Below are 18185 nucleotides of genomic sequence, written 5' to 3'. Positions count from 1 at the left end.
ATGGGTAATCTTTATTGTTCTTGACAACCGAGTGGTTCACAATCATTTTCGAGGTGGAACCTGAGGCTGCGCCCCTTGATATCCAACCCATGACGGTCTAAGAGCTCCTCAAGGATCCATAGATTAGATATATCTTCCTTGAGGAATCAAGTTTCTGCTTGGAAGCAAGCGTACCACATGTGCGTAATAGCCTATTGTGACATGATACTCATCAAATTGGAAAGCTCGAGAAAGAGCCGAAAAGACGTCCTATGTTTTGAGTGTGGCAATCGGATCATGATCCATCCGATCCTAAACCTCTCTATCTAGACCCGAATCGGTGACTTCCCCAGCAAGGGTAGGATTGGCTGTGGACATGGTAGCCGTATCCAGTTGCCACCATTAGGGCGGGTAGGTTGAATCCTCACACCTAGGTGACACCCTTTATGGTCGCAATCCTACACCTTAATCCAAGGCTCATATAGGTATTCCTCTTTACCACTACTCAGCCCTTTCTTTCTCTTAGCATCTCCGAGCTCAGGCCTCCCACCAATGGGCCTCTCAATCCTAGATTGAGAATCTCTTAAGTTATAGGTGTTCACCCTAATGACCTTCGGGCATCCCATCAGTCGATGTCCAATTTGACAGCATCTCAAATATATCGTAGGGATATTCTCTTAGGCGATGGACTGGAAGAATGTGTGCCCTGCCTGGCCCAACACGGTCCCTTGCTTGAGAGGCTGGGACAGATCTACCTAAATTCACACTCTCACAAACTGACCATGGGCTCGCGATTGAGTGAATGCATCCACCTTCAGTGGGCGCTTGAACTTAGTAGTCACCTCCATAAGAATATCTAAAGGCTAGTAATCAAATGGAAGGCTGATGAATTGCACACAAATGGGAGCAGACATTATCTCTTACCTCAGCGATTAGAAGTCAGATTTCTAGGGGGACAAGGTTAAGAACCAGCCCTCTAAAACTCCATGGTTCCTCTATAAGAATCCTAATAATATCTTCTTCATATAAAAACTTAGTAGTCACCTCCATAAGAATATCTAAAGGCTAGTAATCAAATGGAAGGCTGATGAATTGCACACAGATGAGAGCAGACATTATCTCTTACCTCGGCGATTAGAAGTCAAGTTTCTAGGGGGACAAGGTTGAGAACTAGCCCTCTAAAATAGAACCAGCCCTCTAAAACTCCATGGTTCCTCTATAAGAATCTTGATCATATCTTCTTTATCTGAAAACTTAAATGTGAAGAAGCCGAAGGCCATGTCAATGACCTGGAGCGCTCCCATCGGCACCCATCTTCTCTTTGTTTCATGTATCAAGTAGACCAACGGGGAGGACGAGCAAGAAAATTTCCAATCAAGGAAAACCTCCATTCTGCTATACTGGCCTGCAACCTTTCTTTATTAATATAGATTGCACCATTGGTGGCCCCTTTGCCTGTGGAGCAAGGAGCTCATCGAAGGCGAGGCTTCCTTGAGATATTTGCCTTCTCGGTCTATTCTAACAGTTGAGCCCGTGACATGGAGGTGGGTTTCTCAGTTGATTTCAATTTGACATGTCCGGTAATTAGCCCCATGACAAGGAGCCCACCTGATTTGGATTTGATGTTGGGACAACCTCCTACTTTTTATTAAATTTCTCTTCTTTCGTCGAGGTAAACTCTTTGCAAGAAGAAAGAAAATTCAAACTTAGGGTGAAGCCAAATGTCGAAAATTATTTAGCCTCTTTGTCTATGAATGGCTCGGCCGCCTCTCAAACAGACAATATAACATTAGACTTATGTGGCTCCCTCTAGTTCCATGATTGATTGATGCGTCTCATTTTGTAGAATTGCAAAAGCATCACCAAGGAGGAGGAGGCAGTCTTAATCATTAATCTCCTTCTTCTATCCTTAATCTTGTTCATCACCATAATTATGATATGTTAGTATTATTAGAAACTCATACTTTTAATTGAAATCGTGTGCTTTCATGTGCAGGCTTGGGCCAGAGTGGCAGGGAGCATTTGTGCCTAGGACCAGAGCCACCAGGGGACATCATTTGTAAAACAAAATTTTGAAGCCAAAGCTTAGGCTGTAAAGGAAATGTTGCTGGTTATTGAGAATTTCAATTTTACTTCTCTAGATTGAGATGGGCTCATTACTTTTGACTAACACATTAAACAGTTTACGGAAAGCTGGATGGTCAACTAATAATCTCATCGCGGACATTTTATTTTTTCACTAAACTTTACCAAAAATGCAAAGTTTCTAACAGATACGAGTATATTATCGAGTTTTGATTGTGTTTGGGAAGAGTTTTTTCACGGTACTTGTGAACTTTGATGTGGGCGGTACCTACTGGCCAGTGGCTACTGGCTACTGGTCGTGTGGAAGTTAATGAATATTGTTTTTTTTTCTAAATTATAAAAACTTTAGACGTATAGGCGAATAAATAAAAACATTTAGAAGAGTATAAATGTAAAAAGGCCCTCCAAAAAATTAGAAGCACAATGAGAAAATAAAATTTAAAAAAAAAAAAAGGTAAAGAAAGTACGTTTCGGCTAAGGCAATGTCGATGGCCGCTACTGTGGGAGCTCTATACTCGTCGGCCCTTCTCGGCTCCTTTGCCGCTCGGTTGCTGCCTCCGTTCGGCACGGCGTCGTTTACATCCCCTTGTCGCTTAACTCGTCTTCTTCCCCGTTCTCCGAAGCCTATCAGGCTTCCAAGAGTAAGATTCCAAGTCCGAGCTGCAAGAACCGAGTCCGGCGGCGTTTCGCTCGGCTTTAGGGCTCCGTATTTTGAGGTTTTCTCAAGAACCATTTCGTTTTTCCTTTGAATTATATGATAATTTTGGTCATTCTAAGGTCTCCTCCGATTCCCACTTATTATTATTATTTTTGGTTATTTTTCGACCTTGAGCAGCTTCCGGAGCCTTTGACTGAGAAATTGTGGAAATTAGATGACTTCGAGTCTTGTCCTGCCTTGTTGGTGGGTATTAGTTTCTAACTTTTCTTGATTTTGATTTGATTATTGTATTGTTGTTGAAACTAGTTGATTATTTTTTTGTGTTTTATTGTAATGTGGCCAAGCATGCTCTTGATTTGTAATTTAACATCTGCAGCCATCCACATATTAATGGAAATCTTCAAAAGATCTTTTCTTAGACAAATATCATTGAGTTGATAAACATGTAGATAAAGAATGCCACTGTAATTGTCTTGCATTTAGCATATAAATTGTGATACTTCTGAATTAAGATATTTATTTCGTTGTTGAAAGCATTTGGTAGTTACTGTAGTAGATTACTTTCTCCGGTTTACAGCATTTTTTGCTATTTGGAATGCATGCCCTATGTTTTTAGCTGTCCATTTTATTTTGCAGGTGATGTTCATGTGCAATCATTGTCCTTTTGTAAAGCATTTGAAAAAAGATATTGCGAAGCTTACCAATTTCTATATGGGGGTAGGAAGTTCGACACCAGTTACAAAATTTTTGTATGGATGAGAATCTACCTTAAATGTGTTTCTTCAATGTTCTGCAGAAGGGACTGGGAGTTGTTGCAATTTCATCGAACTCCACAATCACACATCCTCAGGTCATTATTAAATCCTCCTTCTTTTGGATATTATAGGTCATCTGGAATAGTTTGTAGGCTTTTAAATGCATGAATGTGTATCATAGGACACTAGTATCCTTATTCCATTGCAAGACAACAATTTTACCCTTGGGGAATTTTGGCAACTTCCATTGAAAGATGATGGCATCTAATGTCTCGCATAGATGACCAGACATGGTATGGATTGGCTTGGTACTTCAGTCTCTAATAAAGGAAAAAGAAAGAAACAGAGGGGGAAAAAAAGCTGAAGTTTAAGTTGCATCTCTATCTTAGATAATAATGAATTTAAGAAATTTCGGCAGACTTAGCAATTTAGGTAATAATTCAGAGAGTGTGAATATTTAAATGTTTAGATTATAGTTCTTTGTCAATTATGTTTTATAGTAGTCAATAGATTATAGTTTATAGAAAGGCCATTGCTGTTTGGTGCCTCCAACTTGCAAAGTGAATAAATAGGCATAATGTGTTATCATGATCGCTTGCTCATTTATATCTGTTTTACCAATTGTTCTTATTCTGCAGGATGGGCCAGAATTTATGGCTGAAGATGCAAAATTGTTCAAATACCCTTTTCCCTATCTGTTTGATGAGGTAAGGCCAGTGTCATTCATTCCTTGGTCAGCAAGTATTGCTCCTTTACTCCTGTATCCACATTTATCCCTTTCTATCTTCTTTTATTACATGCATATAATCATGTTAGTTCTAGTTCTAGCACTTGAGGAACATGGCGAGGCATTCATATATGTATTTCAGAATAACCCATTGTTTCTAGTTCCACATGATTCTAATAAAGAGCAGTAATGATGGTGAAATTTTTTAATATAGGCATGTTAGAAAATAGGAGCTAATAGATGCAATTATTGGTACTATGCTCGTGATGCAGGACAAACTCCTTGATCACAGATTTAAAAAGAGACGTTTCAAAAATAATTAAACCCGAGGAATCCACCAAGAGAACTCCAGGATATCAAGATCAAGCTGTTGTAACTCATCGTGATTGTTCCACGTACAATTAGACTCTGATCAATCTTGCTAGCGAACTAGAAAACGGTGAACTCATCCTATAGTAGGTATTATTTGATCTTATAAAATAACTTATATCTTTTCTTGTAGTGTGGATGGAATGGAGAAGTGGTGGGTGGGAGATCAGATATATTTGGAATAGAAGTAGCAGATGTAGCATATAGTTCAGTGAGAATATTCATAGGCAATTTGTAAGCCACCAAATTCTCAATATTAAAAGTAGAATTACTACTGTAATTAGAGGGAATGTCGCTCATATAAGCATTAGTCTATACATGTTTTAGAATTTGGAAGGATCCTGCACTAGGAGGATGCAACTTTCAAACAACTCCTAAAGGGAATCATTCAGGTTTGACACGAATCATAACATGATCTCCTACATTAAACCTTTTAACACACTAGTGCAAGTCGGCTTGTATTTTATACTAAAAATTACTCGTCTCAATTCGTTTGTTGATCTTTTGATGTAATGAATAAACATGATGTGCAAATGCTTCAGCAGACTCAAAAACTATAGCATGAGATGACATTGGCAAAGGATCTAAAAGTTTGTGTGTTTTGTAAAACCATGAACAACTTCAAATGAACTTATACTTATAGACCTATTCATGGATTTATTTTATGCAAATTGGGCTACAGGAAGATTAACATCTTAGTTTTTGTTATGATCACTCACGAGACATCGTAAAAGGTTTTCAAGACTATGATTGATGACCTCAGTTTGACCATCAGTTTAGGGATGATAGTCTGTAGAGTACTTTAATTTTGTGCTAGCCATGTGACAAAGTTTTTCAAAAGTAGCTCATAAAACAAACATCGCGATAAGATGCAATAGTTTTTGAAAAACCATATAACTTGACTATATGGGCAAAATACAATTTTGCCATATGTGAAGCATTAGAGTGTTATGATCCGACCACATAGATTAAGTCGAGTCAAGTTAGTTAGTTAGATTTATCTTATTATTTTAAATTTCAAATAAATTGGATAATCCCGCTAGGGATTTTTACTCCTATAAATAGGAGTGAACATGTGTTATAATTATGAATCTGAGTTTAGCCAAGTTAATATTTTCGTCCTTATCTTTTACCATAGCCGTTAGATCGTCTTTATCTTTGTAGGAGTAGATTATAGCCGAAGAAGCATTCTGATCTTCCAAACCTTGGCTATTTTCCTCCACCAGCCACCTTACTTATGGCTGTCCACCACCCTCCGACGACCGCTGCAATGTTGAATATTTATCATTTTGCCATATTTTCCCCTACTCTATTATTTTATTAATATCTTTTCATCTAGACGTCAGATTCTCGTGAAATCAAATCCATTAGAACCCTAACTTTTGAGGCTATCTCTATAATAATTTTTTTATGTCCAGATTTGGTTCATAACATAGAAATTTTGGCACAAGGAATGAAATGAGCTATCTTAGATAAGCGATCCACGACCACAAAAATCAAATCCCAAGGTCCGTGGAAATCCAAGGACAAAATTCACTCATGTCTTGCCACGGGTGATTAGGCACAAGTAACGAAGTGTAAAGCCCAATATTATGCTTTTAGTGTTTTGCCAATTGATAGATTCGACATTGGCTAACCAATTTTGCTACATCACGCTTGAGACTTGGCCAGTAGAATTGACACTCAATTTCTTCGATAGTTTTGTCATATCCAAAATGACTTGATAGGTTGCCAGCGTGGATCTCTTAAACTATAAAGTCAAGTGCATATGTACAGGGAACGCAAAGGTTGTTTGCCTTAAATAAGGAACTGTCATAGAGAGAATAACTATCCAAAGTTATGTTTAGATCACTCAGTAATGTGAGAACAGTTTCTCCAAAGTTATTATATTTTTTTAACTACTAAAAATGGGGCCTAAAAATACCCTAGATATGATTTTAAGGGAGTAGGTAGGGCTGCATTATAGCAGTGCTACAGTACCGACAATAGGAAAAAAAGGAGATTTTTCTTGAGAGAGATTAGAGAGAAGAGAAAAAGGAAAAAGAAAAAAAAGAGATGAAAACGTGTATAAAAAGAAGAGAATAGATGGAAAAAGAGCTTATCATACCAAAAAGAAGAAAAAGAAAGAGAAGACAATCATGGAACGCATTGGAATTCGTGCAATGCAGTCTTTATTTTTTCAAATCTAGTGACTTTGATGCTAATGATAGATAAAAGGCTAACCTGTCGGTTAAGTGCATTAGCCGCCTTATTCTCAATCCCAGCTCCATATTTGAGTATAAGAATGTACTATTTATAAGAACTCGATCCAACGAGCATGTCTCGTATTGAGTTTCTTCTGATAATTCAAGAATTGAAGAGCATCGTGGTCTGAATAAAGAACAAATTCATGTGGGAGTATGTAATGAGCCAATAGCGCAAAGTTTGAATAACTATATATAATTCCTTATCCTATGTTGAGTACTTTTATTTGGTCTCATTTAGTTTCTTGCTAAAATAGGCAACAAGATGACTTTTTTGGCTAAAAACACCACAAATCTCGATTCTGAGGTATCACATTCTATCTCTAAGACTTTAGAAAAGTCAGGAAGACACATTACATGCGCTACTGTCATTCTTATCTTAATATCTCCAAAAGTCTTACTTGCCGACTTACCCCAATAAAAATCTCATTTCTTCAGGCAAGCAGTGATTGGGGATATGATAGTGTTAAACCCTCAAATGAAGCATCGATAAAAATCAGCAAGACCATGAAAACTATGCACATCATGGATATTTCGTGATTGAAGCCAATCAATGATTGCCTTAATCTTTTCAGGGTCGATGCATAATCCATCAATTGTAACCACAAATTCTAGGAAAATGATTTAATCTATGAGACGAGCATTTCTTCCTATTGGCATAGAGTTGTGCGACATGAAGCGCAATGCAAACTTGTTGTAAATGGTCCAAGTGAAGCTTCTTTGACTAACTATAAATCAATATATCATCAAAGTAGACCACTAGAAATTTGCCATTTCATGAAAGTGCTTGGTGCATTAGATTGATCTTTCACTCATCTCTAGGTCGAATTCGAATTTGATAATAACTACTTTTGAGGTTAATCTTGGAAAAGATCAAAGTTCCCACCATCATGTCAAATATGTCATCAAACTACAGGATTGGAAAATGATATTTGACCGTTATTCGATTGATGGCTCGACTATCGAATAACGGCGTCGACCCGATTTGCCGACAAAAGTGCAAGCGCCAAATTTAGGTATTTCTAATCTACCAAATTAAATTTAAATTAAATTTGAGGGGTGAGAGAGGGCTTACCGACGAGTCGTTTGGTGATCTTCGATTGCTCTGACGGCGCTCCGGTGGTCCATTCCACGATGATGACTTCGACAGTAAAAAAAGAAAAAGAAGATGAAAAGAGTGTCGACTCCGATAGTTAGAAAGAAGAAGATGAAAAGAGGAAAGAACGGCTGGGTTGGGTGGATAAGAGAGGATTTATGATTTTTATAGGTTAGGTTTTAAATTCTAATCTGAATTTCATACGGAGTGGCCAGAAATCTAGTAGCCACCCCTTCTGTTGTGTGACCAAGAATGAAAGGGAATGGAGGTTGCACGTGCAATGCATTCGCAGTGTCTCTTTTCTCTCATTTTTTTTCTCAGTTCTTACAACTATTTCCAACAAAAAAAATTCATCCTCGAAATTAAAATTAACATATAAAAAGATAAAGTAATACCGTAATAATCACAATGTAGACTGAGAAAATAGCTTTGGATGTTTTTCTTGCATTTTATCTTCACGCTCCCAAGTTGTTTCTTCCGGCTTATGGTTTTGTCATAAGATCTTCACGAATGAGATTATCCTATTGCGAAGAGTTCTTTGCTGAGTTTTTAGGATTTCTATAGGTTGCTTCTTATAAGATAGATTTTTTCGGATCTTAGTCTTATAATCGATCACATGATTAGTACTAGGCACATACTACCTCAACATAGACATATGAAAGACATTATGGACTTTAGCTAACCTAGGTGGCAATGCTACTCGATATGCCACCTCTTCAATCCACTCTAACACTTCAAAAGGCCCAATAAAGTGAGGACTCAATGGGCCTTTCTTATCAAACCTGATTAATCCTTTCTAAGTTGACACATTTAGAAAAACTATGTCGCATGCCTGAAACTCCTGATTTCTTCTCCAATTATCAGCATAACTCTTCTGGCGACTCTGAGCTATTAGAAACTTTTCCTTGATTTTGAAAATTTTCTGAGTGGCATCATATACCATATATGGTCTCAATAACTGTCTTTCCCAACAAAATAGAGATCTGCATTTTCTGCCATATAGTTCTCATAAGATGCTAGTTTCAAATTGAATAATAGCTATTATTGTAAGAGAACTCCATGAGTGGAAGATAATCATCCCAATTTTCTTTCCACTCCAAGGAACAAGCTCGCAACATATCCTCAAGGGTTTGGATAGTCTTCTCGGGTTGTCCGTCGGTTTGCGGGTGATAAGTTAAGCTAAATTTCAATCGTGTCCCAATAATTGAACGTAGACTCCTCCAGAATTTAAAAACAAATCGAGGATCTCAATCAGACACAATGGACAACGGTGCGCAACGGAGTTGTACAATCTCCCTAAAATAATATTGTGCAAAACGATTTAGGGAGTAAGGCAGACTTAGTCAATCTGTCCACAATCACTTAAATTGCATCATGATTTGCTCTGGTGCGGGGAAGTCTTGAGACAAAGTCCATAGTCACATCTTCCCACTTCTATTCAGACTAAGACAAAGGCTGTAACATTCTTGTAGATTTTGATGCTCAACTTTGATTTGCTGTAAGTGAGACATTTAGCTACAAAGTTAGCTATGTCCTTTATGCCATTCTATAAAAAATTCCCTCACTAATTTCTATACATCTTCGTGCTGTTCGAGTGAATACTGAATCCTAAATTGTGAACCTTTGACATAATTTTATTCTTTAATTCTTCACTGGTTGGGACACTAACACGGTTTTGGTACTTGACTAATCCTCCATTTGACATTGAATAGCCGGAAGCTTCTCCTTTTCTCTAATTCTTCCTAGATTTTCTTAAAGTTGTCATCCTTATAAACTTGCTCATCGAACTCGTCTTTCCCTATAGGACATCCTATTCCCTAAGATAAAAGGCCTTTTGAGGGCAGTTCGAGGTTACATGACCAACCTGTCTATATTTGTAACATCGACATGAGTCATTAACTGGTGCAGCATCGTGGAGGAGCCATTTTTTTTTGTCAGATTGGATAGGCGCAATAGTTTGGGTAGTTTTGAAAGGTACCATTGTTGTTTAAGTTTTTGCACCAGCAGATGCATAAGTGGAAGGTGTGCGTCCAATTGGTCACTTAGGCAATTGCTACCTATTAACCATTTCGTCGTTTAACACAAGAGTGTAAGTCTAATCTAAAAAGGTAACTTCTCGAAAAACTAACTCCCTTCAGATGTCATCGTTAATATCACGCCTAAAATGACTCAGCATCGTTATCTTATCTTTGACAACATTGCACCTCAACATGTACTCCTCAAATTGGGAGGCATAATCGCTTACAGACATATTGTGTTATCTAAAATTATTTCATTTGTCAAAAAGGTCACCAAGATAAGAGTGGCGGATATTTCTCTTTTAATTTTTTTTTTTCATTTCATGTCAATAAGTAATTGGGGGTTGTTTACGTCGCACTAAGATTTGTTCTAAACTTTGCCAAAACAATTTGGCTTGATCGATTAGCTTCATTTAGGCAAGCCTAACTTTTCAAATTTCTAGTAGATCATACTATTCAAAGAAATGATCCATCTCACAATGCCAATCAGTAAAAATAGCAGGATCTAAACGATCATTAAATGTAGGGGCATCCACCTTAATGTTTTTCTTAAGTTGATCATCGGGATTTCGAAACTCTCTAAAAGTAGCATTGCCTCTAAGCCCTATGTTTATGTGAAGATCTCTTTCAAGGCCTTTCTTATGGTGAGGATAATAAGGGGCTTGTTGATGGGTGTCGACATTAGGATTAACATGTCTGGCACTCAGCATTGACGTCACTCTTGTTCTCAGTTTATTCATGATTTGTATCAATAACCTCAAGGTAGATATTAAAAGTGTCCAATTTAGTTGTAATATTTTCAACGAATTCTTGTAAAAATCTACTGAAATCTTTATAGCATTGGGTTCCATAACAGACTGCGATGGTGTGCTAGAGACTACCCAACCATTAAGAAGGTTTATGCAATGTAGTTTTACAAGTGAATGAACAAATGCGTATAATGAATAATGCAATACAAACTAAGACATCACAATGAACATTAAGAGAGTAATAGACAGAATAACACATACTCATTTATAAAGTTTTCAATAAAAATTAGTTAGATTCAGAAGAAAGTTGCAGTGTAAGGCTGCAAGAGGCGACGACAGGAGAGTTGGTGGTGCAGATTGTAAGGAATGGCTGTGGCGTAGGTGGCAGAGGCCGCAAGAGGCGGCGACAGGAGAGCTGGTGGTGCAGACTGCAAGGAATGGCCGTGGTGCAGGTGGCAGAGGCCGCAAGGGGGCGGCGACGTAAGTGGCAGAGGCTGTAGGGAGCAATAGTGAGGCGCTGGAGAGACACAAAAAGTTGCTGAAGTCGGCGGTGAAGGATAGCGACGATAAGAGGTGCCATAGGGCGGTGGTGCAGAGGAGGTGCATCGCTTGGTGGTGAAGACTTGAGAGTGAGGAGAATTGCCGCTAAGATTCGGCTAGTGATCCTTGATGGTGGCGGTGGAGGTACCAAGGTGTGACAGGGGCTAAGGAAGAAGATCGGTTATCGGTGGGCTCCATGGTGGAGGTAGGGCGGAGTGGCTGGCATGACGGCTATGGGTCGGTTGAGAGTGTTGCTGGAAGCGATGGCGTCTATGGAGGGCGGTGTTGGCGATGACAGTGTCGATAGAGAAGGTGAAGTGAACGACGGAGATGGATCGGCTCAAAGAAGAGAACCGGCGGCTCGAGGAGACGGCGAAAAGGAAGAGGAGGGGAAGGAAAGGGGAAGAAGCCGATTGCGACCTCTGGTGGCTAGGTGCGCGAGGACAGTCGTCGAATCGGGTTGAGGGTGGTAGGCCTCGGTAAAAAGAGAAGAAGAAAGTTGGGTTTTAAGCTTGCATGGAGGATGAAGACGATAGGGTTTGGGTGGAGGGTCATGTGCAAGGCTTAAGGAGCATGTGAATGGGTTAAGGGTCTTGACTCTTTCCGTTCTATCATAACTCTTGGAGGGTTCATCCTTGGTTGCATGAGCTAAACCACGACATTCTCAAAATATCATAAATACCATTGAAATCATTGGACTCTTTCAAAACTAAAAAATTATTCATATAATATTTCCAACAGTTGGCTATATTTACTGACATATCTAAATAACCAAAATACATTTCTTTCTTGAAATGTAGACTGTTAAATGTGTGACAAAATTTATGAAAAAATTAGGGTACTTGGTTCGTGATCCTTTGGTATTGTGCTGTCGGGTAGCGTTAGATAATGTTCACCTGATTCAAATGGTTTATACAAAGGTAAAATAAACTTTTTACTAGATCGCTTAAGTTAGATTAAATTGACAGAACACATTGAAAGAGTGATAAGAATGGAAATCTAATAAGAATGGAAATCTAACTCTTCCATTCCAGTTTACTTATCACTCGAGGCAATGTCAGGCAAATAGTGGCGGAGCAGTGGGTTCAGCAGCAGTTTCTAGGCCAGGCACGAACTCTGGGCCAAGCGTTTGAATGGCTGTCCGGTTCGCCTAGTTAGGTGTCCGAACGGCTCGATGACGCAATTTTCTGAGAGAAATTCTTACAAGCATTCAAATGGTCTTCCTGGCATTTGAACGCCAGTCCATTTAGCCTAGGCTCGTTCGAACAAGCCCATAACTCAAATTCTCGAGAGCATCAATTTTTTAAGCGTTCAAGCTCCCTGTTAGATCATTCAAATGTCTGACTGACAATTCATTGGGTTATTTAATTATTTTCAGAGTGTGATTGAATTTGGGTTTATTTTCTTTCCAAATTGATTAGTTCGACTAGGAGACCATAAATATGTTGTTTTACTTGATTTTGGAAGACAATAAAGTATTATCCTCTTTCTGTTTAGTCTAACAGGGCCTAATGTTTGTGATTTCCTTTCTTTTTCACCATTAATTAGTTGTGGTATTATTTTATAGGATTTCGTCAAGTCAGAACCTAATCACCTATCAAAAAGTCCATTGATTTCAATGAAAATTAGGATAGTTTTAAGAATGCAGTGGGAAATATGATATTTGAAACAAAGATGGCCGTGCCGGCAGCGTACCGGCACGTGGCACAAGAGTGCCGCACGGTACCCCTCCTAACGCATCGCCACTCACCATCGACCTCGTCGCCGTCGCCGCTGCTCGCCGATCGTTGCTCGCCGCCCGCTTCGTGCCCTAGCCCCCGAGAGAGAAGACGGATCGAGACAGAGGGATCGAGAGAGAGAGAGAGAGAGAGATAGGGAGAGGGTTGTTGCGGGTTCGGTTTAAAATTTAAACCCTCTCCCGATCTCTCTCTCTCTCTCGATCCCTCTGTCTCGATCCGTCTTCTCTCTCGGGGGCTAGGGCACGAAGCGGGCGGCGATCGGCGAGCGGCGGCGACGACGACTACAATGGCAAAGGTGAGTATCTCTTACCTCTTTCTCTCATTCTCTTATGGCACGGCCGGCAAGTGCCACGGCACGTGCCGTGCCGGCCGGTGGTTGGCATAGTCCGTGCCTATGGCACGACCATCGTTGATTTGAAAAGCTTTTTAATGACACTTACTTGAAAAACCTTAATGGAGGAATATGCAGAAACTTAAACGAGCATTGAATTGTTATATGGCAGTGGTAAAAAGTACTAAACATCTACTTGTTTTGAAGGATCTGACATAAAATAAGCACTAAACACCTACTCAAAACTTTACTTCATAACATCTTCGTCTAATAAGAGTTATTTCATCAAATAACTGCCATGAAGAGTAAGTAATCTTTTTCTAAAACCCACTCTTGTGGAACAACGTACAAGTAGAAATTTACATTACTATCAAAGCAGGCAGTACCTCATTCCAGCCACTAATAGATTCTAGGGTACACTCCTAACTCGCAACTGAAGCAGCTGGAGACCTAACTTCCAAGGTACTCGGGATTTAGACATGCTTATTCTCAAAGTTCTAAGAACCTAAAGTAGGATACTGTTCTCCTCCGTAGAAGTCTAATTCCATCCAATTAATTTTCTAGTCAAGTTATATGTAATTGATCGATCTCTTACAATTTAGCTGCCTTTCAAAGTTAATACTCTTCCTTCTTAAACGAGTAGACAAATTGCCTTTTAGGTCATCTTACATTGAATGTAGAAAATGCTTTTTTTACCTCTCTCTCTCTCTTTTCATAATAAGACATTATGTTTTCTTTCATTAGAGACTTGTGATTTGCTTAATTTTGTATAATCGGGCTTTCTAATGTGATTATGTTTAAGTGTATGCACTATATTTCATAATGGAATGGGTTCCTTTGTTTTTATGCCAGTATGCCATCTATTTCAATTCTTATCATGCTTTCTAGCATCATCTACTGGGGTTTTATGTGATCATTGGATTGACAACTGCATGCATGGTTCTTTATCTTGCTCATAGTCCTTGGTTGCTTCAATTTAAGCACTTTATGTATTTTATGATAACTGCCAACGTGATAACCTTCTTTAATATTGAGCCCATTTAAAACAACTTTTTGTATGAATTGATTTTCCATCCTTAAATGATCCCCTGCAGACTCAAGATGTTGCACATGCTTTTGGTGCTGTCTGCACACCGGAGTTTTTCCTTTTTAAAAAGGTAATTGCTTCGAAGTCCTGATGGCTAGCATATCTGCTAAAGATGATTAACTGATTAATCAGTCATTGGTGTGACATGGCTTGTTGCTCCTCTAGAGTCCTGGTGCTTAGGTCTTTTCTGTTCATCATGCAAACAAAGCACTTGGATCAGCATATAATCTGTAGTACGTGCGTGTGTAGCCCTGTTCCTTCTCAGGCTTACTGTGAACTCAGTCCATATCTGACTTCGGTAAATAACTGAATTTTAATTTCTGCAATTCATTCATAAAAAGGGATAACAGGCATAACCACAAGTCACAAAATGTTAATTTCATATATTTTCTTGCAAGTGCTGATGTTTTCTTAGTCTCTATACTGGGGATTATACTGAATAAATTTCAATGAAACAGGGCTGCGGCCTTTTTGTATAATTATATATATATATATATATAATTTTTTTCTTGCATCATGCAATGGAGATTTAAGAAATACATGAGGACCTATAATTCTGGATTCAAATTCTAATATTTCCTGCTGGCCTAGTGGTCGTAATGATGTAATTTGTCTAAGATACTACTTTTTGTTGCATAGGATGGACGAAGACCTTTTGAGCTGTTCTACCATGGGCAGTTTGATGATTCACGACCGAGTAATAGTGTACCAATTACTGGAAGGTACTTCTATGAATTGTAGGTCAAGATTTATTGTGAGAAAATCCTTATTTCTCTGTTGATTTATTTTGATCTTGTAGAGATTTGAGTCTTGCAATAGACTGTGTCCTCAGTGGTCAAAGGTTGTCATCTATGCAGAAACCCAGGTAGCCATTTCTCCATGTCATTAGAAAGCTATTTTACAGTTGAAAATCAGCTTATCTTCTGGAATCTGTTCTGCCCTGCTTTGATTTTTTATCTTACCATATTTCTTTTCCATTATTAAGTGTTGGATGCAGCATAAAATGGCATCCTGGGGAGAACCATTAACTCGCACTATTGGCAAATATTAGCTGCCAGCTTCATCATACAAGAAGTGGAGCATAAAGCAAAAGTGAATGATTTCAAATAGTTACCACAGGTATGGCTTTTGCAGATATCATATCAGTCTCATTTTCTTAGTCAGAATTCCCCCAGGAATAATGAGAACACAAGTTCATAATAAAGTGTCACTTGACATGCTTAATTAGTTGTCTCCTTTTTATTCCTACCACAGTTACTAGAATCACATCAGAAGTTCGCCAACAGACATATTAAACTTCCTTATGTTTTTGCCTTTTAAACCTACCTTGTATATCACATGTAATTGTCAATATAATTGGTAGAATAATATATATTCTTTATAGTGTATTGAAAGGCATTTTTGGCGGCTGCCTTGCAGGGGTGGCGCACCAGCCGCCCCGCCAATCAGGAGGCACCGTTGCAAGGCGGGTGACCATGTGCACAAGGAGAAGAAGAGGACTTCTTATTCTCCTTCTTCTTGTGCCACCCCACTAAGCCGGAGGGCACCGGTGCAAGGCGAGTTGATGTTGTGCTCGAGGAGAGGAGGACGAGGAATTCCTTTTCTTGTTCTTCTCCTTCTCCTTCCCATTCTTCTTTTTCTCCTTTTCTTTCTCTCTCTACATTAGGAACCACTTTTACTTTAATTGCTGGACCACTCTAGCTGTCATACACTCATACACCCACCTCTCACTAGTTGTCATGCAACACTAATAGTAGATACATTAATCAAATACACACACACATATATTTATATACAAATATATATACATACATATATTTTTAAACATACGTGTATATATAAACATATTTTTGACTTGTGATCTTTTATTGTTATGGTTGTAAATTATATTATTAAAAAGTTTATACATGCTATATTAATATATATTAGTTATCGATATTTTATTTTTATTTTTCACATATTAAATATGCTAGCCCGTCTTGGCACTTATCTTGGCATCCGCCTTCCGCCTAGGTGCTAAGCAGTAGAATAACTGCCCGCAACCAGCGGCTGCCTTTGGCTGCCTACGCTAGTTCTTTATCCCTCTTCTACCTTGTTACATGAGACATTTTTGTGGTCAGCAAGACCCAACTAAAGAATCATTGGGGATGCAAGGAATCAGATAAGAAGTGTCAGCTTTGTCTGAGATCCCTTCTTAATTGACCAATATTTGAATCCATCTAAAACAACAAAACAAATAAATTCCAAAACTATATATCTCTTGTATTGACCCTGAGACCGGAATGCCTCAGCTTCTTTTGTCCTTCATTTATCTTTTTCATGATTTCTTCTATGGTTTTGTTCATATGCATCCTCATTCACTGATTCTTCTTATTGTGTTTTATAACGAGTAATATAAACTTTTTCTGATACATATAATTCCTGGAGCTTGGCAGTAGCTTGGATATGCAAGGATCCTATAACAATTCATAGGTTTCTGGAGAATTCAGAAACATAGATATCTCTAAGCATCAAACTAGATAATACAACAGTCGAGAAAATAGAATCATAGAGCATGGGCTTATTATCAGGATGAGAACGAATTGGGTGAGAACAAGGAAAGTAAGGTGCTCCCCCAGTTGAAAAGACAAGTGAACGAAACAAGATCTGCTACCAGTCTCTCTTAAGAGTGACATTGGTGGTGATGCTTTTGGCTAATTTGTCAGATAGAACATCGTAAGATTACAAAAAATTCAAAAATGAAAGAAAAAGAAAGAATGATGGGCATCAGGAATCTACAAGTCTGTATTTGGGAAGACTGGAAGAGAGGATCTTTGTCCTCAGTTTTCCCAAAGTAAAGATGTTATTCAACAATGATTAGAAATTTAAGTTGTTCGAGAACGCTGGCTTTTTTTGATCTTTTGCACTCCTTATTTCTAGGTTTGAAACATTTTAATATGCTCAAGTAGTGGACTTGACTTCAATTGATAATGTATGTCTAGCTAGATTCAAACTCAGAACCTTCTAATTTGATACCATAATAATTTAGCAATTATTCTAAAAGTTCAAACCGCAAAAAATTCGATGGTTTTTTGTCTTTTATATTCTAACAAAAGTAAATTCAGTGCTAATGGAAAATGTACTTTTAAGATTTGGATGATGCAGCCCCGGCATGTACTTTCTGTTTCTCCAACATAACAGAAAATTGACTGGAAAAGTTCCATTGATAACCAAATGCATCCTTAGAATTTTAATGTCTTTTTCTTGGTGGCATATGATGCTTGACAGATTTGTTTCCCATGATGGACTGAGATGGTAGAGCATGTAGGAATTGAAATCTCAGACACCATCTTTTTCCTACGTGCTTGGATTTATTGTAGTTAAGCACTTGGCTGCTGATCATGCTTCAGGATAGCATTCAAACTGTGAAAAGCGACAACACGATACGCTCTTGTCCCTGTTCTTGGTCTACAGAGATACAGAGAGTTGACCCTCGAGGTATATTGGCCGTTCAATGTGGAGAAATAATTTAACAGAACTGGACTTGGATTTCATGTTGCAATTCTTTTTATTTCTTTTTGAGACAAGGTGCATGTTGCAAAATTTAATGTATATCAGTTTGTCTGTGAATGCCAAAACGTTTGACATACAATATCCCTATTTTTATTTCTTTCCTTTTGTGTTCTCATATATTTACAGTTTAATTTTTAATATTTGCAAATTGAGCTTTTATATTTGACTAAATATTTGCAGAAAATATCCTGGTCATGTTAGCCCTAACATCATTTGAGTCAATAAAAATATTTCGTCCACTGCAAACATCGTTTGGT

At 38.3% G+C, this 18185-nt stretch overlaps 1 protein-coding gene across 3 annotated transcripts; it reads left to right on the top strand.

Moving 5' to 3' along the window:
* The first annotated feature begins 2478 nt into the window (after positions 1-2478).
* On the top strand, positions 2479-18029 carry LOC140792820 (uncharacterized). Of its 3 annotated transcripts, none has more exons than XM_073144039.1 (10): positions 2479-2780; positions 2900-2965; positions 3359-3439; positions 3519-3572; positions 4116-4184; positions 14384-14446; positions 15016-15098; positions 15176-15241; positions 15362-15495; positions 17766-18029. In XM_073144039.1, the coding sequence occupies exons 1-9, from the start codon at positions 2547-2549 to the stop codon at positions 15402-15404; spliced, it is 759 nt and encodes a 252-aa protein (XP_073000140.1). In that variant the 5' UTR covers positions 2479-2546; the 3' UTR covers positions 15405-15495; positions 17766-18029. The 3 variants fall into 3 exon arrangements, with proteins under 3 accessions (XP_073000140.1, XP_073000139.1, XP_073000141.1); XM_073144038.1 differs by having other exon boundaries at positions 17644-18029; XM_073144040.1 differs by lacking the exon at positions 17766-18029 and adding an exon at positions 15796-15916.
* The last annotated feature ends 156 nt before the right edge of the window (positions 18030-18185 follow it).

This window comes from Typha latifolia, chromosome 7, assembly GCF_019914945.1.
Source record: "Typha latifolia isolate L0001 chromosome 7, TyphaL0001v2, whole genome shotgun sequence".
NCBI lineage: Eukaryota > Viridiplantae > Streptophyta > Magnoliopsida > Poales > Typhaceae > Typha > Typha latifolia.
The sequence above is the reverse complement of the archived record's forward strand: the minus strand, read 5'-3'. Positions and strand labels throughout refer to the sequence as shown.